This window comes from Somniosus microcephalus, chromosome 11, assembly GCF_052327205.1.
Source record: "Somniosus microcephalus isolate GS21.2 chromosome 11, FLI_Smic_1.0, whole genome shotgun sequence".
NCBI lineage: Eukaryota > Metazoa > Chordata > Chondrichthyes > Squaliformes > Somniosidae > Somniosus > Somniosus microcephalus.
Window position 1 is genome coordinate 66,691,096 of NC_140997.1, and position 22,931 is coordinate 66,714,026.

General features: G+C 44.4%; 1 protein-coding gene across 1 annotated transcript in view; it reads right to left on the reverse strand.

Annotated features, from left to right (window-relative positions):
* syt17 (synaptotagmin XVII) overlaps nt 1-13,843 on the reverse strand; it is a 90,532-nt gene extending 76,689 nt beyond the window's left edge. Inside the window, exons 1-3 of the mRNA XM_086000821.1 lie at nt 13,235-13,843; nt 12,451-12,468; nt 11,919-12,067 (exon numbers count right to left, since the gene is read on the reverse strand). Of these exons, the coding sequence (XP_085856947.1) occupies nt 11,919-12,067; nt 12,451-12,468; nt 13,235-13,249 (182 nt within the window). The 5' untranslated portion in view covers nt 13,250-13,843. The remainder of the gene's footprint in view (nt 1-11,918; nt 12,068-12,450; nt 12,469-13,234) is intronic.
* Between the last annotated feature and the right edge of the window lie 9,088 nt (nt 13,844-22,931).

Below are 22,931 nucleotides of genomic sequence, written 5' to 3' on the forward strand. Positions count from 1 at the left end.
CATCTGTGCATGGAGTTCCATCACCTCTGATCTTACAAATGGACCCAGAGGCAGAGGGTCGACATGCAGCTGAGCTGAGCTGGCAGAGTCCTGCGCCCTCTGACGAGGACTCTCCACTGCTGTCCCTGTCTCCACAATCTGCTGATGCTCACTTGTGAGCTGTGAAACACCAGGTGACAACACTACTCTATGTCCCGAAGGTCCCCCCGAGGTGTGAGTGTCTGCGCTGGTGCTGGATGCGCTTACTTCTGCTGACACTGCGCCCTCAGAGGTTGGAGCTTCCTCTGAGGAGTCTGGCTGCACAGCCTCTTCCTCCTCCATAGTGGGGACGGGGGCTCTGGATGGTACTGTGGGGGAGTAAAGGAAGGAGTTAGAGATGTAATGCCAAGGTTCTTCTGGTGACTCCCAGCGAGTTGACATCTGCTGACACCTGCATCCATGCAGCCTTGGTCTCAGTGGGAGGCCTCTTCCTCCCTGACCTAGGGAAGAGGACCTCCCTGTGGGCCCTAACCCCATCCAATAATGCCTGCAGTGAAGCCTTGTCGAATTTGGAGGCAGCTCGGGGTCTGGCACTGGCCACAGCTGCTGCAGGCTCCTCTGCCATCCTGCATGGTTCGTTTGGAAGCCTTCAGATGATGCAGTGCTTGCTGTGGACCTTGAAAGCACCATGAATGATGACATCATACTGTGGGGCTTTCTGACTGGAAATAGTCAATTAGCAAGGGTTCCCACACGCTGGAAATGAATTGGCCAATTGAGGGAAAATTGCATCGATGTGGCAGACCCATTTACATTCGTGTGGGAGCCCCGACATTCGGGGAACCCGACAATTCCCCGCACCTGCGGGAAAATCGGCCCCTTTGTGTCTGTCTTCACAAAGGAGAGGGAAAATGCAGATATTGTAGTTAAGGAGGGGGTGTATGAAATATTAGATGAGATAAATATAGTGAGAGAGGAAGTATTAAGGGGTTTAGTATCTTTGAAAGTAGATAAATCACCAGGCCCAGATGAAATGCATCCCAGGCTGTTAAGAGAAGCAAGGGAGGAAATAGTGGAGGCTCTGACTATCATTTTTCAATCCTCTCCGGCTACAGATGTGGTGCCGGAGGACTGGAGGACTGCTATCATTGTACCATTGTCTAAAAACGGAGAAAGGGATAGACCGAGTAATTACAGCCAAGTCAGCCTAAACTCGGTGGTGGGAAAATTGTTGGAAAAAAATTCTGAAGGACAGTATTAATCGTCATTTAGAAAGACACGGATTAATCAAGGACAGTCAGCATGGATTTGTTACGGGAAGATCGTTTCTGGCTAACTTGATTGAATTTTTTGAGGAGGTAACAAGAAGGGTTGATGAGGGTAGTGTGTTTGATGTAGTCTACATGGATTTTAGCAAGGTTTTTGACAAGTTCCCACATGGCAGACTGGTCAGAAAAGTAAAAGCCCACGGGATCCAAGGGAAAGTGGCAAGTTGGATCCAAAATTGGCTCAGTGGCAGGAAGCAAAAGGTAATGGTCGAAGGGTGTTTTTGTGACTGGAAAGCTGGGGTTCCGCAAGAATTCAATAATTAGGGGTACAAACAGGAGTTTCTGCAGCCGCTGACATGATTCCAGGATGGTATGTTGCCTCCCTGGTGCCAAGATCAAAGATATCACTGAGTGGCTGCAGAACATTCTAAGGGGGGAGGGTGAACAGCCAGGGGTCGTGGTCCACATCGGTACCAACAACATAGGTAGAACAAGGGATGAGGTCCTGCAGGTAGATTTTAGGGAGCTAGGAAAGAGATTAAAAAGCAGGACCTCAAAAGTAGTAATCTCTGGATTACTCCCTGTGCCACGAGCTAATTAGTATAGAAATAGGAGAATAGAGCAGATGAATGTGTGGCTGGAGAGATGGTGCAGGAGGGAAGGCTTCAGATTCCTGGGACATTGGGACTGGTTCTGGGGAAGATGGGACCTGTACAGGCCAGACGGGGTGCACCTCAACAGAGCCAGAACCATTGTCTTCGCTGGGGGGGGCGGGGGGGGGGGTTGCTAGTGCTGTTGGGGAGGGTTTAAACTAATTTGGCTGGGGGATGGGCACCAGGATGTAGCATTAGAAAGGAGAAACAAAGTGCACAAAGGATGGGGAGAGACAGATAGCATAGAGTAAGAAATAATGAGGTATTAGGTGGGGTCAGACTAAGAGAGAATACAAGAAGATCTAAGACAGGTTTACAGTGCATGTGTGTAAATGCGCGCAGCGTGGTAAGCAAGGTTGGTGAGCTGCAGGCACAAATAGCCACATGGGAATATGATGCCGTGGCAATAACAGAGACCTGGCTCAAAAAATGGCAGGATTAGGTTTTAAATATTCCTGGATATAAGATGTTCAGGAAAGATAGGGAAGGAAAGAAAGGAGGTGGGGTGGCAGTATTGGCTAGGAGAATGTTACAGTGCCGGAGAGAGAGGATGTCCTGGAAGCGGCAAGGACAGAATCTATTTGGTTAAAGTTTAAAAATAATAGAGGTCCCATTGCACTACTATGTGTATTCTATAGGCCACCAACTAGTGAGAAAGATATAGAGGAGCACATTTGCAGGGAAATTACAGAGAGGTGCAAGAACTATAGAGTAGTAATAATGGGGGACTTCAATTATTCTAATATAGACTTGTATAGCAATAGTGTAAAGGGCAAAGAGGGGGGAAGAATTTCTGAAGTGTGTTCAGGAGAACTTTCTTGATCAGTACATTTCCGGTCCAATGAGGAAGAAGGCATTGCTGGATCTGGTTCTGGGGAATGAGATGGGTCAAGTGGAACAAGTGTCAGTAGAGGAACATTTAGGGAACGGTGATAATAGAATCATAAGGTTTAGATTAGCCATGGAAAAGGACAGGGAACAATCTAGAGTAAAAATACTTAATTGAAAGAAGGCAAATTTTAGCAGGTTGAGAATGGATCTGGCCCGGGTAAATTGAAATCAAAGATTGGCAGGCAAAACTGTAATCGAACAATGGTCTGCCTTTAAAGAGATGGTTCAGGTACAGTTGAGGTACATTCCCACGAGAGGGAAAGGTAGGGCAACTAAAGCCAGTGCACCCTGGTTGATGAGAGATAGAAAGATGAAGCAGAAAAAACGCATATGACAGATGTCAAGTTGAGAATACAAGTGGGAATCAGGCTGAATATAGAAAGTTCAGAGGGGAAGTGAAAAAGAAAATAAGAGGGGCAAAGAGAGAGTATGAGAAGAGATTGGCAGCTAATATAAAAGGGAATTCAAAAGTCTTCGACTGGCATATAAGTAATCAACGGGTAATAAGAGGAGGGGTGGGGCCAATTAGGGACCAAAAAGGAGACCTACACATGGAGGTAGAGGGCATGGCTGAAGTATTAAAAGGAGTACTTTGCATCTGTCTTCACCAAGGAAGAAGATGCTGCCAAAGTCATAGGGAAAGAGGAGGTAGTGGGGATACTGAATGAGATAAAAATTGAGAAACAGGAGGTACTAGAAAGGCTGTCTGAACTTAAAGTTGATAAGTCATCAGGACCGGATGGGATGCTGAGGGAGATCAAGGAGGAAATCACGGAGGTACTGGCCATATTCTTCCAATTCTCCTTAAATACGGGGTTGGTGCCAGAGGACTGGAGAATTGCAAATGTTATACCCTTGTTCAAAAAAGGGTGTAAGGATAAACTGAGCAATTACAGGCCAGTCAGTTTAACACCAGTAACATCAGTAGTGCGGAAGCTTTTAGAAACGATAATCAGGGACAAAATTAACAGTCACTTGGACAAGTGTAGATTAATTAAGGAAAGCCAGCATGGATTTGTTAAAGGCAAATCATGTTCAACTAACTTGATCGAGTTTTTTGATGAGGTAACAGAGAGGGTTGATGAGGGCAATGCGGTTGGTGTGGTGTATATGGATTTCCAAAAAGGCGTTTGATAAAGTGCCACATAATAGGCTTGTCAGCAAAGTTGAAGCCCATGGAATAAAAGGGACAGTGGCAGCATGGATACGAAATTGGCTAAGTGACAGGAAACAGAGAGTAGTGGTGAACGGTTGTTTTTCGGACTGGAGGAAGGTACACAGTGGTGTTCCCCAGGGGTCAGTACTAGGACCACTGCTTTTCTAGATGTATATTAATAACTTGGACTTGGGAGTACAGGACACAATTTCAAAATTTGGACACTAAACTTGGAAGTATAGTAAACAGTGAGGAGGATAGTGATAGAATTCAAGAAGACATAGACAGGCTGGTGAAATGGGCGGACACGTGGCAGATGAAATTTAACGCAGAAAAGTGCGAAGTGATACATTTTGATAGGAAGAATGAGGAGAGGTCATATAAACTAAAGGGTACAATTCTAAAGTGGGTGCATGAACAGAGAGACCTGGGGGTATATGTGCACAAATTGTTGAAGGTGGCAGGGCGGTTGAGAAAGCAGTTAAAAAAGCATGTGGGATACTGGGCTTCATAAATAGTGGCATAGAGTACAAAAGCAAGGAAGTTATGATGAATCTATATAAAACACTGGTTCGGCCTCAACTGGAGTATTGTGTCCAATTCTGGGCACCACACTTTAGGAAGGATGTGAAGGCCTTGGAGAGGGTGCAGAAAAGATTTACGAGAATGATTCCAGGGATGAGGGCCTTCAGTTATGTGGATAGACTGGAGAAGCTGGGGTTCGTCTCCTTAGAGCAGGGAAGGTTGATTGAAGATAGAGGTGTTCAAAATCATGAGGTGTCTCGACAGAGTAGATAAAGGAAAACTGTGGCCATTGGCGGAAGGGTCGAGAACCAGAGGACACAGATTTAAGGTGACTGGCAAAAGAACCAAAGGCGACATGAGGAAAATCTTTTTTACGCAGCAAGTGGTTAGGATTTGGAATGCACTGCCTGGAAGGGTGGTGGAGGCAGACTCAATCGTGGCGTTCAAAATGGAATTGAATAAGTACCTGAAGGAAAAAAAATTGCAGGGCTATGGGAAAAGGGCGGTGGAGTGTGACTAGCTGAAGTGCTCTTGCAGAGAGCCGGCACGGGCTCGACGGGTCAAATGGCCTCCTTCTGTGCTGTAACCATTCTATGATGCTAGGGCTCAGTACTAGGTTCCTTGCTTTTTGTGGTATACATCAATGATTTAAACTTCAATGTAGGGGGCATGATTAAGAGGTTTGCAGATGATACAAAAGTTGGGCATGTGGTTGATAGTGAGGAAGAAAGCTGTAGACTGCAGGAAGATATCAATGGACTGGCCAGGTGGGCAGAGAAGTGGCAAATGGAATTCAATCAGGAGAAGTGTGAGGTAATGCATTTGTGGAGGGCTAACAAGGCAAGGGAATAAACAATAAATGGTAGAATACTGAGAAGTGTAGAGGAACAGGGACCTTGGAGTGCATGTCCACAGATTCCTGAAGGTAGCAGGACAGGTAGATAAGGTGGTTAAGAAGGCATATGGGATACTTTCCTTTATTAGCCAAGGCACAGAATATAAGAGCGGGGAGGTTGTGCTTAAACTGTAAAAAACATTAGTTAGGCCGCAGCTAGAGTGCTGCATACAGTTCTGGTCACCACATTACAGGAAAGGTGTGATTGCACTAGAGAGGGTACAGATGAGATTTACGAGGATGTTGCCAGGACTGGAGAATTTTAGCTACGAGGAAAGATTGGATCAGCTAGGGTTGTTTTCTTTGGAACAGAGGAGGCTGAGGGGAGGCTTGATTGAGGTGTATAAAATTATGAGGGGCCTAGATAGAGTGGATAGGAAGGACCTATTTTGCCTAGCAGAGAGGTCAATAACCAGGGAGCATAGATTTAAAGTAATTGGTAGAAAGATTAGAGGGGAGTTGGGGAGAACTTTTTTCTCCCAGAGGGTGGTGGCGGTCTGGAACTCAGTGCTTCAAAGGGTGGTAGAGCCAGAAACGCTCATTTAAAAAGTACTTGAATATGCATCTGAAGTGCCATAACCTACAAGTCTATGGACCAAGAGTTGGAAATTGGGATTAGACTGAATAGCTCTTTTTTGGCCAGCACAGACATGATGGCTCAAATGCCCTCCTTCTGTGCTGTAAATTTCAATGATTCTATGATTTTACTAAACTGCTGAGCACCCAACTTCCCTTCCTGGCCCCTATACTAGCTGATATTGTAAACAGTTCCCTCTCTTCCTTTCAATTCTGCCATCATCACTCCTCCTCATAAAACCCTCCTTTGACCCCTGTCCTTGCAAACTACCATCCCATCTCCAACCTTCCTTTCCTCTCCAAATACCTTGAACATGTTGGCCCGGAATTTGAGGTTGTAATGAAGGCGAAATTTTCAGCATTCGCCATCATTACTCTGTAAAACAGACAGCAACTTCTGATGTAGTCCTCACAGAGGGAATCAATTAGAAATCACTTGATTTAACGTGAACTATTTACGCAATATTCTTGCTGTGAAAACCCTTGAAAAGGTTAAGCCTTGTTGAATGAGGTGTAATTGAGTTTTTAACGGCGTACTAAATCATAATTACTGCTGAATAACTGCTCTGGCTCTGAAAGCTAATTTTATATTGTGGAGTGTCATTTTCTCCATTCCGTGTTAAAAGTTCTATAGATTTTTAAAATAATTAAAAAAAAATTTTTTTTAAGTTTGTTTATGATATTTCAGCTTCTACCTTAATCCCAATTAAGGTAGAAGCTGTGTCCCAATCTTTATTTCGCTCTCTGTAAAATTATTAAAAAGTGAATGATAAAACCTGCTTTTTACTTCCTGGTTTACTGTCTGAGAATTCTTCAATGTGATTGGCTGCTCAGCGTGCTTGGTGCCATCACTGTTGCTGGATGCCACAGACCCCCTATAGATGGCACCAGATGGAAAGTCACATCAGAAAAAGGAAATCGACGCCACAGAGCCCACTAAATCTTTATGGGCAGTTTTTTTCAAGGTCAGCGGCGAGCACCGTCACTTTGCCACTGACCGCAAAATACAGGCCATTATCATCTCCCAAATTTGTGCCTATCTTTCCCACAACTCTATGTTTGAACCTCTCCGATCAGATTTCCACCCCTGCCACAGCACTGAAACAGCCCTAATCAAGGTCACAAATGACATCTTAGCGTGACTTTGACCACGGTGCACTATCCCTCCTCATTCTCTCGAACTCTCTGCAGCCCTTGTCACACCATCCTCTTCCAAAACCTCTCCTCCATTGTCCAGCTGAGTGGGACTGCACTAGTTTGGTTCCACTCTTATGTATCCAGTCATAGCCAATGTTTCTCCTGCAATGGCTTCTCTTCCCACCCCTGCACCATTACCTCTGGAGTCCCCCAAGGACCTGTCATTGGCCCCCTCTTTCCTCATCCACATTTCTCATCTAAATTGGCTGCACATAGTTTCTATCTTGCAAATATGTTTATAAAAAAAGACAATGGGAGGAATTTTTCGGGGGGTCAGCGGACGGGATCGGTGGCAGGTCGGAAGGGAAAGTGTTTTTTTTGACCCCGCTGTCAACCTGCCACCACACGCCTTTACCAAATGTCGGGTCTGTCAACGCTGAGCAGACTGACAGGCAGCAGCGGGGGAGTCTATTCAGGTAACTAAGACTTTGTTAACAGAGGATTAACAACAATTTTGAGCTCACCCTTAGAATTTACCAGCTCGCCAACGGGATCCATGCTGCTTGGGGATCATGTCTGTTAAGCTGGGCGAGAGTTGAATGGCCAAGGAATCATCTCATTACTTAACAACTTGAAATGTGCTATAAAAGCTCCCATCTCACAGCTGTTCACTTTCCAAGCTCAGAAGGTGTTGTTTCCTGCATTTGGAAGACAGATTGAGCTTTCTGCAGGTTGCAAGTGTTTGGAGCAAACTCTCTATCCAGGGTCACCTCATTGGAACAACCCCTCCCACTACTGACAGATCGCTTCTGTCATCTCAAGTTCACCTGCCATCTATTCCATCAGCATGGGTACAGTTTATACTCTCCCACCTTGGTCCTCAGAATCTGACCATGATCAGTTGCAAAACCAGCATCACCAAACACACCAGCAGCACCAACAACCACACCAACCTTCTCTGCAATCAACTGATGCTGCACAGGACAGAGGGCATCAGCACCTAAGCACATTGCTGCCCGGGATGCCAGGAATGGCCTCACCATGGCCAGATTTACATCACTTGACACTGTACACCCTGGCTGTCACATGATGCGCCAGGTTGGCACCAACCCACACCAATAACATAAAGCATCCCTACAATGCCCAAGCCATTCCTTTCACACTCATCAGCATTGCGGGGGGTACCGTTATGTCTCACCATTCACTGCAACTCACTAAGCCACTTCCAAAGGTGCACACAAATCTGTCCAAGAATGCAAACTGATGAAAATAAAGTTTCAATGTTTGACAGCACATTAACAGAAACTTCACATGAACATTGGTTAAAACACACAAGTGCCTACCCTTGTGTGTTGTTAGTTAGTATGGTTGGACTAGAATGACGGTGAGTATGAGGGGTGGCTAGTGAGATGGGGAAGTAATAATGTAGATAGAGAGGGATGGGTGGAAGTTCAAGGTACGTTGGTGTGAGTAAGGATGTGCAGGATTAGGGTAGGGAAGGCAGAGTGATGGGGATGTGATGAGTGGCATAGCAGGATGAGGTTAAGTGCGGCTTTGCAGTAACATTTCGTGATCTACTGAGATCATTGAAAGGTTTGTGCCACTGCAGCTTAGTCCTCCTGATGTCATCCCTGCTTGTGTCCTCCTTTGCAATGTGCAACCAGACTGCTTTGATCTCATGGGGAGATCTCTTCCACCCATTGGAAGGGAAGAGAACCTCCCTGTGTGCTGTGACTCCCTCCATAAGCATATGGAGGGAGTCATGGGAGCGCCTGGGTGCAACCATGCACCTTTGTGCAGTGCCTGTCAGTGTTTGCAGCACCTCAATGCCGTAGAACACTGACAGCACAAATGTCAAAGTAAATTTGGACATGGTCCCTTTAAGGAAACCGGCTGATGACACGTCATCAAATGACGTCATCAGACCCACTTCCTCCAATTGGCCGGGAAACGCGTCGGGCAGGCATTACAAGCCTACTCAGGGGAAAGTCATGTCGGAGGCCGAGATGGAGCCAGCAGTGAGGCCGCAACCCACCACCAACCTCGCCCATCACGGATCTGCCCAGGTTGGGGAAATCGCGGCCATTATAACTCCTTTAAAACCAATTCTGGTGACTTTCCATTAGGCGTCACTAATAGTCCCATTGGGGTAGAAATTGGGCCCAAAATCGAGCCCAGACTAATTTCTACCCCATTATATCTAACAGCTAGCCCTTGTAGAGTCCCAGAAAGCACACCTCCAACCAAACAGGCAGTATTGCTGAATACCATGCATTGGTAGAGTTGAGGTAGATGGTGCTATTCAAAGTTGAAGTTGTTATAAATAACAATGTCAATCAATGTATCATCATTTAAACATTTTTAGCTTGAATTTGCACAAGTTTGAGAAAACTAGCCACAGTATTCTCCAGTGACTGCTGTTTTAGGCACACCTATATTCTAGCAAAATCTATACCAGAAGTGCAATCCTAAAGGGGGTGCATGAACAGAGAGACCTGGGGTATATGTGCACAAATCATTGAAGGTGGCAGAACAGGTTGAGAAAGCAGTTAAAAAAGCATACTGGATCCTGGGCTTCATAAATAGAGGCATAGAGTACAAAAGCAAGGAAGTTATGATGAACATTTATAAAACACTGGTTTGGCCTCCACTGGTGTATTGTGTCCAATTTGGGGCACTGCACTTTATGAAGGATGTGAAGGCCTTAGAGAGGGTGCAGAAAAGATTTACAAGAATGGTTCCAGGGATGAGGGACTTTAGCTATGTGGATGGACTGGAAAAGCTGGGGTTGTTCTCGTAAGAGCAGAGAAGGTTGAGAGGAGATTTGATAGAGGTGTTCAAAATCATGAAGGGTCTAGACAGAGTAGTTAGAGAGAAACTGTTCCCATTGGCAGAAGGGTCACGAACTAGAGGACACAGATTTAAGGTGATTGGCAAAAGAACCAAAGGCGACATGAGGAAAAACCTTTTTTATGCAGTGAGTGGTCAGGATCTGAAATTCACTGCCTGAAAGGGTGGTGGAGGCATACTCAATCGTGGCTTTTAAAAGGGAATTGTTTAAGTACCTGAAGGAAAAAATTTGCAAGGCTACGGGGAAAGGGCGGGGGAGTGGGACTAGCTGAAGTGCTCTTGCAGAGAGCTGACAAGGGCTCGATGAGCCGAATGGCCTCCTTCTGTGCTGTAACCATTCTATGATTCTAAGCGCACCATGATTCACAAACTGCATCCCACTATGTTAGGTACTTAGTATCACACGGGAATATAATGCCTCAAATAACATGACTCAGTTTATGTGTTCTGACATGTTCTTAGACTGAACAGAACTAGAGTGAACATTAGATCTTGGTGCATTTGCCCATTTCAGCTAGTTTCTGTTTACTGAACCATTTCAATTTACATCTCCACTTTTTCTGATTTTTCTCAAAATATTAAAATAAATAAGAATTGCCTCCCAAATTGCATTATATTGCTGGACATGTTTCATAGTTGTCAGCCTACTCTGAGAATAGCATTTTATGTAAGCACATAAAAACAGCAAATTTAGAATTAAATAATGTTTCATGGACTAATTATGTATATGTAAATGAGCTCTGTTCTATATTTTAACATCAGCTGTTAAATGCATCTGTTTAACATGTGCTGCAGTAGTGCCAGTGGACATGCAGATTTAGTATTTTTAAATAGATGTATTTTTTTCACATAACAAACAAAAAACAAGAACATTATTAATGACTGATGATACAATGGCATGCACACCTACAAGTACACACACATGCAAAGCATATAAATACACATGATAGAAACATTATACACAAAGCAACACACAGACACAAAGATGCATGCACACACACACTATGCATTTTGATTTTGATATAAAAAAATCACGGTTTCCATCTCCTCCCCAGCCTCACCCCATCCTGGATCTGCAATCTTCTCCAGCTCTACCTCCCAACACACACCCTCACCCCTTCCAATTGCAGTTAATTGCATATTTCCCCTTCCCTCTGCTCCACTATCATTGCCAGAGCCTTCACCCAGCAAGCCCTTGCACTTTGGGGCTTTATCCCTGACCCTCTTCACAATGTTAACTCTTCTCCCACCTTCAAAAGCCTCCTCAAAACTTACCCTTTTGAATGTGACTTTGGTCGCCTCTTCCAACTCCCCTCTACTTCCTGTTCAATGTCCACTATGCTCCCTGTAAACTGCCCTGAGGTGTTTAGCTATATGAAAAGCCATATATGTAAGTTTTTTTCTTACACAAAGTTATACTGTGTTGCATCATTTGTACTTCAGCCTATTCAAGTCTCACATATTTTCAGCTAAATTTGGTAGATTTTAAAATCTGTTTCTGTATATAAAATAAGCCTATCTTTGCTCATTTCAAATGGTTAGCAATCTGTCTCTCACTGTTTCCCCTGGGGGGTTTCTTAATCATAAAATCTCCCTGTTGGTAATGTTGTGACCGTGGCCAATATGGTATCACAACTATTCATCTTCCCTTCACTAATACAAGTAAAGGATCTGAACATATTGTTGTTGACGGTGTAATTTTATTGTTGCACCCTGCAGCGCACTAGACGTATTGTTCTGCCAGTCAAACGGTCCCTGTACAGGGACTCTCCCATGATCCGTTTTCGAGGCTCCATGCGGCATCCTAACACTGGCGTGCGTTTGATTCGCCATGACAGACATCTAATACTGGATGACTGACAACACCCTGAAAATAAACACCAGAAACAGTCCACGCATTGAATGCCAGCTATTAAATAAGTTGCAGTGTGAGCACTTGTTGCACCCACCAGTGCTAAAAAAAAGTGCAATTTAAAAATCAGACTTACAACCACGGCGGAGTCTGTGCAGGAAACGGTCCTAAAATTTCCACTTCCTCTTCACTGGACTGACAGCAACTACAGTCATAACACTTTTGACAACAGTGCCTACAAGTCCATCTGCACAGAAGAAAATCTGATATTCTAGACAGAAAACCCTGTTTGACGTGGAAAAGAAACTGGAATTAACAACGAGCCGGTGTATTGCTGCACACAGTATCTACTCTTTCTGTGCCCTTGGTTTTCAGACTGCTTTGAGGTTCACGCCTCGACAGCTGCTGTTAGTTCTTGATTTTTTTTTGCTTTCTGCTGGCTTTTGTTCGGTGCTCGCCACCACCATTATTGCTAACAGTAAGATGGCCAGCAGGAAAATAAAGGGAAAGCGCAGAGAGCTTTTCCTTGTGCTTTTATGTAAAGCAATACTTCCAGACAGCAATAAACAAAGGAAACTGTTGAAACATAGTAGATAGAGCTGCGTGCGGCTGGCTGTTATTAAAAGTGACATGTTTTGATTTGTAGGGTTTGAGAAGGAAATGCTCACCTGGTTTATTGGTTCCAACTGTCCTTTTAGAGACCCACGAGGAGAGGGGGAGGGAGGAAACAAAAATAAACCAGTTTAGTGTTCTAACAGCAAACAATTCTCCCCTCATTTTGTAAGAGGTAATTAGCATTGAAACCATTGGAAATCTTACAACAATATGAAATAATAAACTAGATGATAGTCGGGAAATCTGAGGGAGATGCTAGGTGAGAATTGACTGTGCAGAACTATTGGGTGTGAATGATCTTTTGTCCAGAGCTGCAGCCATGGGCTTTAGGAGGTGGAATGTTGTCTTCTCAATTAGCTGTGGCTGTCTCCATGGAAACCATGGCCAGAACGCTGACGCATCGCCTGCTCGGTACCACTATTAAGAAGAAATTGAAGGTGCAAAGCCAGAGTACGTGATATTTTTAAAACGCATTTTCTGTATACACAGCAACAGTTGCTTTCACCGGAAGAAAAGAACAACACGAAATGTGCACTGAAAACGAGCAAGTCCCAGAATGAATCTGCTGCACGACAGGACAGCTTTCAATTAAACATCGGGGGGAAGCACCGAGAAAGACGATAATGTTAACACCAATCATTACCTCGCAATTGTGCCCAAAGACAGTTTTTTATGCGAATGCGCGTCCCAGACCAGTTCATTGTGGGCACTTTGCTGTTGCTCTGATTAGGGAGAAAGGAATTGCCAGTTGTTATGCGAACAATGCGTGCAAACCCCAATGCACAGAAAGGCTGCCGGCAGCTCTGCAAATTTACCTTTAAATGCTTCCAAACCTACCTGTATATACGCCATCTTCGCTCAGTGTCTTACTACTTCATACCTCGTCCTGCGCATGGCGTCTCCCCTCTTTGCTCTCAAAAAGACGTGACTTGTGTGAGTGATAGTACTGGCCATTCCGATTTTACTTTTAGATTCTTCAGCAAGCCGCCGTCGCCTCTCCCTCTTCACCTCCACTTTGCTCCTTAAGCCACCTCCAGCTGCGAGCTCCCTTGCGCCGATCCCTTCCTTCCTTCCTCCCTCCCTCCCTCTCTCTCTCTCTCGTGTCCGCACCTCTTATTTACTGGGACAACACGAAGTGCAAATGCCACGCTTTGAGAGCTGTCATTTCCCCGCCGTTCAGGGAAACGTGGAATGGCCGGGAATCCCCGGGGGTCCTCTCCCCACCGGCGCACCAGCCGCGCTGACCTGCTCCCAAATGGCGCAACAGTGCGCCCGCATCCTCGGCTTCCCAACACCCAGCCCGGGAGTCTGGCAGAAGGAGCCAGGCAGCTGGTGGGAAGAACTCAGCTCCTACAAAGGGAAGCAAGCGATGGGGAAAGCGCCGCGTGTTTTTGGCGCCGGCACCCTTTGCAATGCACAAGGCACACACACACACACACACTGTGCGGAGATGACTGTCCTGCTTCGTGTTGGCGGAGTTTGTTGTGGAGCACAGTTAACAGCCACACCGTTTAGATTGGGATTATCCATCTCTTCCTGCAGCCTGAATGGATGGAAAAATGGGCACGCGACAAAGATTTGAACATCCCTGCAAAAACATGTCGCAATTATTAAAGTCTTAACTTCCAATATTTTGCAAAACTCAATATTTATATAAAATAGCACGTAGCTGCTTGTCCCCCCCAATCCCTCCCGACCAAATGTCGCCTGGTCTGTGCTACTGCAAGCACAAGAAAAGGAACGAGAGAGCAATAGATTGATCCTTTGGGTTTTTATTCGCGAGATTGAGCGCCAGAATGCAACATGTTAACTAAATAACTGAGAAGCGAACAGTGGCATCGGCCATTCGGTCGGGAAAATGACAGAAATGCTTGCACGGATCAACAACGATAAAAAGAAAAATCTCATTGTAAGGAATGGGCTTCTCGTTCCGGTATTTCCTGTTGATGCAAAACTTATTTTGACGCTTGTGGCGGAAGCCTGTCTAGGTGAGCTAAGGCAGACATAAACTGTAATGTGGGATTTACTGTGGCAAAGTAGAGGATATGGAGAAATTCTAGTGAAACACTCAAAGATCAGGATTGATCTTCGGGAGGGACACACAAACATGGAGATATGTAGCAAGTGTTTGGAAGGAGTGTAGTTTATGTGCGATCACACTTGTTTGCCTGGGAGGAGTATTGTATATATAAATATATATTGATTTACTGACGTTATAAAATACATTTAAAAGGAAGTGGTTGAAGACAATCACATGGGCCAATATTTCACGAGATTAACTGGTCACTCGATACATACTTTGCAATGTTCTTTAAATTTAAAAAAAAACCCACAACAGGCTTGACTGGAACGTTTAACCCCGGGATGTATATATGGTTTATGTAGCAACAATGACATCACACAAAAAGGCAGACGGGGATGTTGATTTATTTATGCTGCTACATTCTGTCAAAGCATCTCACAAGACCCAATCCAATTTCATCAAAAATTGCAACGATTTGAATATGTCCAGCAATAAAACAGGGTTCAAAGGCAAATAAAGGAATGCTTAGAATTAATGTTTTTTGGGGGAAGCACCGGCAATTTCTTCACTAAAGTGTTCAAATTGAATTTTAAAGTATAACTTGATCGGGTCCTAATCTAGCTGGACTGTCACGCTTAAAATAAGCAGACCTGAAACGTATTTTCAAAGATGTAGTGTAAATTAAAATGAAGTTTTTGAAAGCCTCTGGCATATTAACATCCCATCAACATTGCCCACAGAGGGCACAATACAAAATGAACACTTTTATCAGAGAAAGGCCCATAGATACAAGGGTGGCTGCTCGTTTGCTGGATGATTCATCCCGGATCTGTCAATAAGAATTAAGACTAGAACGGTGGCAAATGTAACAGATTTGGCGGAACTGTAGAAGAGTGACCCCAACTGCACGAAACAGGCTAATGCACCATGGGCTAGTCCAGTCTCCCCGGCTATTGCATTTTCAACAGCAGATATTGGCTCATTTCAGCGTTATTTTGTCTAACAGGAACGAGTGAAGACATCCCCTTAGCTTTGCAGCGATATAGAGTGTGGGGGTTGGGGGGATAAAAGATCCGTTCTTCTCTGCCTCCCGACCGTGAGTCCTGACCTGGGAGTGTTGGGCGTCTTCATTGGATGGAGATAAACATGTTCCATTTGCCAGGAAATCATCCTTTACAAGAACTCATTAAGAAAGCAAACAAACATTCATACTCTTTTGAGTCTAAATGGAAGCAATGGGAAAACTAAAGGAAAAGCATTTACGTTGCAGAATTTCCTTTATGTGGTTTGGCTTAGGTTTGACCTTGCAGTTAATTATGTTCATGTTCAAATTCCTTTAATAAAATAAGAAAAATATAAAGCATGTAAAGTCAACCCAATTGTAACGTCCGTGTGTAATTGAGACACGGACTGCAGGAGTTGGTTATAACAGGTGTTTACTGAATGGAGACAAAACTGGAACTACTATACAAAGTTACTGCACAGGCTTATATACAGGGGTGGTCACTGCTGGTACTGCAGTAAACAGGGGCTGCAGAATATAGTTCCTTCTTCAAGGTACATACACTACAATTCCTCCCCTTTTAGCTAAACAGTACATAACATTCGATTAATAATTAAATAACATTTTTACAATTACAGTTGCTATATACATTAGCTGAAGTAAATCAATTATAAATTCAGTCTTTGAGGAGGCTCCCTGATTCTGTCCGGATAACGCCTCTTTGGGGTATCAGGTTCTTCTGGCAAAGTTGATTTGGGATCAACGTCGTTGTTTGGTTCGTCTGCTTCCAATATCACCGATTCTGAGGTAGATGCAATTGGTACTTCGGTTTCATCACCAGGTGTATAGGATCGTGGTGTAGATTTGACGTTTTCCAGTGACTCTAGAATCTGGTCAGCATGGCGTTTTACAATGCTCTCTCCAACGTCCACGGTATACATTAGAGGTCCTTGCCGTGTGCAGATCGTTCCTGGCTGCCATTTCTCTGTGCGGTAGTCCCAGGCCAAAACTGCTTGACCTATCTTAAAACTCCTGGTTGGCCTTTCATTCATATTCTGAAACTGCCTGTTCTCCACATCTCTTCTGATGTTTGGCTTAACCAAATCCAAGCGGCATCTTAGTCTTCGATTGAAGAACATCATGGCTGGAGTTTGGTTGGTAACCGCATGTGTCGCATTCCGGTAGGCAAACAAGAAGTTATCCACCTTGTGTTGTAGGGGTATGTCTTCATTACACATTGCCTTGATAGCCTTCTTGAATGTTTGAACGAACCTCTCAGCCAATCCATTGGTGGCTGGATGATATGGGGCGGATGTGTAATGCTTAACACCATTGTTCTTTAAGAACCTCCGGAACTCTTCAGACACAAACTGTGGTCCATTGTCGGAGCAAATCTGTTCAGGCAGCCCATTTCTGGCGAATATGGTTCGTAAGACTGTGATGGTTTTTTCTGTGGTGGTTGAGGACATTTTTATTACCTCTGGCCACTTTGAATGTGCATCCACCGCAATTAAAAATATCGAGTCCATAAATGGACCAGCAAAATCAATGTGTACCCTTTGCCATGGAGATGAGGGCCACTCCCGTGGTGTAGAGGGGCTTGTGGTGGGGCGTTTTGGACCTTCTGGCATCCTGTACAGCTCTTGGTCATCTCTTCGATTTCTCTATCGATTCCCGGCCACCACACAAATGCTCTGGCTAAGTTCTTCATTTTTACCCCTCCCAGATGACCCTCATGAAGCTCATTGAGCACTCTATCTTTCAATTTGGGTGGAATTACTACTCTGGATCCACACATCAAGGTTCCTCGGCACACTGACAGCTGTTCTCTTCTCGGCGAGAATGCTGGCAACAGTGGTTTGCCATGTGCTGGCCATCCCTTCACCGTTAAATCATAGACCCTGGAGAGTGTCGTGTTTCCTTTTCTATGTTTGCATTCGTCACAGGTAGACATTCGACTATGGTCGAGTGGAATATCTCCACAGGATCCACTGCAGGTGCTTCTTCCACCGTCGGCAACGGTAGGCGCGACAATCCATCAGCATTCCCATGCTCTTTAGTTCCTTTGTACTCGATGTCATATTGGTGTGCCCCTAGGAAAAGGGACCACCTCTGTAGCCGTTTTGCTGTCATTATCGGGACGCCCTTTTTAGGGTTGAAAATGGAGACAAGAGGCTGATGATCAGTTAGTAGAGTAAATTTCAGTCCGTGCAGGTAGTGATTGATCTTCTTCACCCCCCACACCAGGCTGAGGGCCTCTCTGTCAATCTGGGCGTAGTTACGCTCGGCTGCAGTTAACGAGCGTGGCGCAAAAGCTATCGGCCTCTCTGAACCATCAAGGGATTTATGTGACAGTACGGCTCCAACGCCGTAGGGAGACGCATCACACGCCAGTCTTATCGGTAGTGATGGGTTGTAGTGAGCCAATACTTCTCTTGAAGTGATCAGGCCTTTACACTTCTGAAAGGCCCGCTTACATTCATCGCTCCATTTCCATGCTACTCCAGTTTGTAGCAGGGCGTTCAGTGGGTGCAGAATTGTGGACAAATTCAGCAAAAACTTATGGTAGTAATTCACCAATCCGAGGAATGACCTCAGTTGCAACACATTTTCAGGCGCTGGAGCCTTAACTACCGCTTCAATTTTGTCAGGGGACTTATGTAACCCCTCTTCATCAATCACGTGGCCACAATACGATATTTGTTTCTTAAAAAACTCACACTTGGGGCGATTGGCTCGTAGCCCATGTTCTCTTAGTCTAGTGAGCACCTGCTCTAGGTTGGCAAGGTGTTCACTGTCATTTTCACCTGTCACTAGGATGTCGTCCAAGTAACACTGAGTCCCCGGAATCCCTTGCAGGACTTGTTCCATCGCTCTTTGCCATATAGCCGGAGCTGATGCAACTCCGAATACCAGTCGATTATACTGGTAAAGACATTTGTGAGTGTTTATCGTGAGATATTTCCTAGAGGATTCTTCAACCTCCATCTGCAAATATGCTTGCGCAAGGTCAATTTTTGTAAAATGTTTCCCTCCAGATAGTGAGGTGAAAATATCTTCTATCCTCGGAAGAGGATACTGTACTGTGTGAAGGACTGGGTTCACAGTCACCTTGAAGTCCCCACAGATGCGAACCTTCCTTGGCTCCTCAGACTTATTGTTTAACGTTTTCTTCATGACAGGAACGATGGGTGTCACCCACTCGCTCCAGTCTACCTTAGTTAACACGCCTGCATTCTCCAGATTCTCCAGCTCTGCCTCAACGGCTGGGCGAATTGCATACGGTACTGGTCTTGCTTTGAAAAACTTGGGAATTGCATTCTCTTCTATTTTTATCGAGGCGGTTACGCCTTTAAGAGTTCCCAGTTCTTGTTGAAATACCTCTTTAGCGTTAGCCAAGATTTTTGACAATCGTCCAGGTGTGACGTCGTCATCCTTTTTACCAGCCACCGTCAGTGCCTGAATGGAGTGCCAGTCTAAACTTATCTTTCTGATCCATTCACATCCCAATAACGGTGGTCCACCATCTTGCAGTATGTACAGATACAATTTCTGTATTTCCTTGCCGTTGTATTCGACAGGCACCCTTATTTTCCCTCTGGGGTATACTTTCTGCCCCGTATATGTCTTCAAGACAATGGATGTGTCTTTCAAGGGTATGTGTGAGAATAGCCGCTCGTAGTCTCGTCGATTCATGATGGTCAGGGCTGATCCTGTATCCAATTCCATTTTGACTTGGGACCCTGCTATCGTGAGGGTGACCCAAATGGTTCGGTGATCCTCTTTTGTGATTACGTTGTGTAGTTTGAGACAGCTTAGTCTCTTGTTCCCGGATTCACTATCGCTCTTCTGGTCTTCGGAACTACTGTCCGTCATCTTTTGTACTTTCCTGTACTTTTCCTTAGTAGTCTTTTTGTTGTCATTAGTCTTCTTCCCGGACCTGCAAACTCATGCAATGTGTCCCATCTTTCCGCACTGCCTGCATGTTTTGTCCTTGGACCAGCGGTCCTTCTGGTCATGGGTTGTTCTGCCGCAGCGATAACATTTTTCAAATCCCCATGTCACTTCATGGGTGCCGTATTCCTGTGGCTTTTGCTGTATTTCCGCAGCTCCCCTTGCTGCTGCTTCGTACGATACTGCCACGCTGAAAGCCTTATCTAGCGTCAGCTCTTTCTCTGAGAGTAACCTCTTCTGGGTTCCTTCACTCAGGAGTCCACAGACAAATTTGTCCCGTAGGGTATCTGCCAGTCCTGCTCCGAACTGGCAGTGCTTTGATAGCTTGCGTAGTTCCGTAAGGTAATCAGCATTGCTCTCATCTTTATGCTGATTTCTCTTGTGGAATTTAAATCTTTCTGCTATCAGCAGCGGTGTAGGATTTAGGTGTTCCTGTAGGATATCAACAATTTCGTTAAAACTCTTCGCCATCGGTTTGACTGGAGTGATCAGGTTCCGCAATAGGCCGTCCGTTCTTGTGCCCATTAAGTTTAGTAGTACCGATGCCTTTTTCTCATCGGCTACTTCATTTGCCTTGCAATATACTTCGACTCTTTCCACATACGTGGTCCAGTCTTCTATTGCATTGTCGAAGGCAGTGATATTGCCAGTCTTCTGCATCTTGGAGGTCTAAGATGGCGCCTCCCGTGCTTTGCCTTCTTCCCCGATTGAACAAAATGGCGCCTCCCACGCTTTGCCTTCTTCCCTGCTGGATTAAGATGGCGCCTCCCGCGCTTTCTGTCTTTTCCACTGCTGCTAGCACTGTTGCTGGCGTTTTTATGCATTGATGGCAACGCCCTATGGTCTTCGCGCACTTCCCCCCTGCGCTGCTGCCAATGCCGCTCTCCACGGTCCCCGTGGCAAACTGCAGCTCCTCGCGGCTTTCTGCGCTTCTAATTTCTTTTATTTTAATTACTATTCCCGTCGTCAGAGCAGACCCTATGGGACACTTTCCTCCCTCTTCTCGGGTCTGTACGCTGCCCGGCTTCATAGCACCGGCCGCGCCCTGTGTGCTCCACCCTCTCTCTCTCTCTCCTCTTCTCGACAATGCTGCTCGGCCCCATTGAAAAGCCACCCGATCGAGCTCTAGCCCACCGCAGCCCAGGAAGGATCAGTGTACTACCTGCTACCAGCCCGATTAGCTGGAACACCATAGACTGGATAACCAAGCCCAGCTCTCGACAGCCTCTCCTGCAAATCTTCGAATTCGATGAATCAGAGGGCGGTTGCCCACGGTCGACGTCCGTTTCTTCTGTTTGTTTGTTTTTTCTTTTTGGATTTCTTCCTTCTGGCCTCGACCTCTAACAACTTCGCTTCAGGGATGGATCCCCGTGAGGTGGTGCAGAACTGTAGGTAAGTTCGGATCTGTTCGTCGCCAGTGTAACGTCCGTGTGTAATTGAGACACGGACTGCAGGAGTTGGTTATAACAGGTGTTTACTGAATGGAGACAAAACTGGAACTACTATACCAAGTTACTACACAGGCTTATATACAGGGGTGGTCACTACTGGTACTGCAGTATACAGGGGCTGCAGAATATAGTTCCTTCTTCAAGGTACATACACTACACCAATAATGCACAATTCTAGATTATCACACACGTTTAAGTCCCTCATGGTTATTTCGATGATGCAATAGTTTTTAGATTTCCCAACACATGGTGCTAGTCTATTGACTCCAATATCTCTAGATCAAAATGTGCTGTAGTTTGATAAACAGACATAGGCTGAGATCAAACATGCAATGGAGCTAAATTAGCAGCAAAATATAAATTAACTGAAAGTTTGTTTTCCTTTGGAAAATACTTAAGTATGTGGGAGAAAAGAATATAAACTCCTGGTAAATGATACAATTGGAACGTTTTCATAAAAATATGAAGGAAGCTTACTTAATAATAAATATTGTGTATTTTCAGCTTGTTTTTTTCCAAACTGGATTTTTTTCACTCTAGTTCCCCCAAGTTATATATCTTTGTGCTACATAATGGTGAGAATCCACACTTTGTAACTTACAATGTTTAAAAAGTTCACATAATTTTCTCTAATATATTAAGGTGTCACAGCCCTAATCAAAGTCAAAACTGTCAATTTTTTATGACAGTGCACCATCTCTCCTTTTATTGATTGTTCTGCAGCCTACCACATCATCTTCCCCAATGTCGTTCTTTAGTTGTCCAGCTCAGTCAGACTGCCCTTGCTTGGTTCCACTCTAGTATATAGGCCCCCTAACAGTAGCTATACCGGTGGACAGAATATAAATCAAGAAATAGTAGAAGCTTGCAATAATCTTGGGGAACTTTAATCTTCATATAGACTGGACAAATCAAATTGGCAAAGGTAGTCTGGAGGATGAGTTCATGGAATGCATTCGGGACAGTTTCCTAGAACAATATGTCATGGAACCAACAAGGGAACAGGCTATTTTAGATCTTGTATTGTGTAATGAGACAGGGTTAATTAGCAATCTCATAGTAAAGAATCCTCTGGGGCAGAGTGATCTTAATATGATAGAATTTCACATTAATTTTGAGAGTGACTTGACTAAGTCTGAAACTAGAGTCTTAAACTTAAATAAAGCCAATTACATAGGTATGAGGGGCGAGTTGGCTAAGGCAGATTGGAAAAATAGATTAAAAGATATGGCGGTAGATAAGCAGTGGCTAGCATTTAAATAAATATTTCATAATTCTCAACAAAAATACATTCCATTGAGAAACAAAAACTCCATGGGAAAAGTGGTCCAGCTGTGGCTAACTAAAGAAGTTACAGATAGCATTAGATTGAAAGAAGAAGCTTATAATGTTGCAAAGAATAATAGTAAGCCTGAGGATGACCAAAGGTTGACCAAAAAATTGATAACAAGGAAAAAAATAGAATGAGAGAAAACTAGCAAGAAATATAAAAGCAGATTGTAAGAGTTTCTACAAGTATGTAGAAAGGAAAAGAGTAGCAAAAGTAAACGTTGGTCCCTTAGAGGCTGAGACAGGAGAAATTATTATGGGGAATAAGGAAATGGCAGAAATGTTAAACAAATATTTTGTATCTGTCTTCACAGTAGAAGACACAAAAAAGCATACCAAAAATGGTGGGGAACCAAGGGTCTAATGAGGGTGAGGAACTTAACGTAATTAATATAAGTAAAGAAAAAGTATTAGAGAAACTAATGGGACTAAAAGCCAACAAATCCCCTGGACCTGACGGCCTACATCCTAAGGTTCTAAAAGAGGTGGCTGAAGAGATAGTGGATGCTTTGGTTTTGATCTTCCAAAATTCCCCAGATTCTGGAATGGTCCCAGCGGATTGGAAGGTCGCAAATGTAACACCGCTATTCAAGAAAGGAGGGAGAGAAAAAACAGGGAATTACAGGCAAGTTAGCCTGACATCGGTCATTGGGAAAATGCTGGAATCCATTGTTAAGGAAGTGGTATCAAGTCACTTAGAAAATCATAACATGATTAGGCAGAGTCAACATGGTTTTATGAAAGGGAAATCGTGTTTAACAAATTTATTAGAGT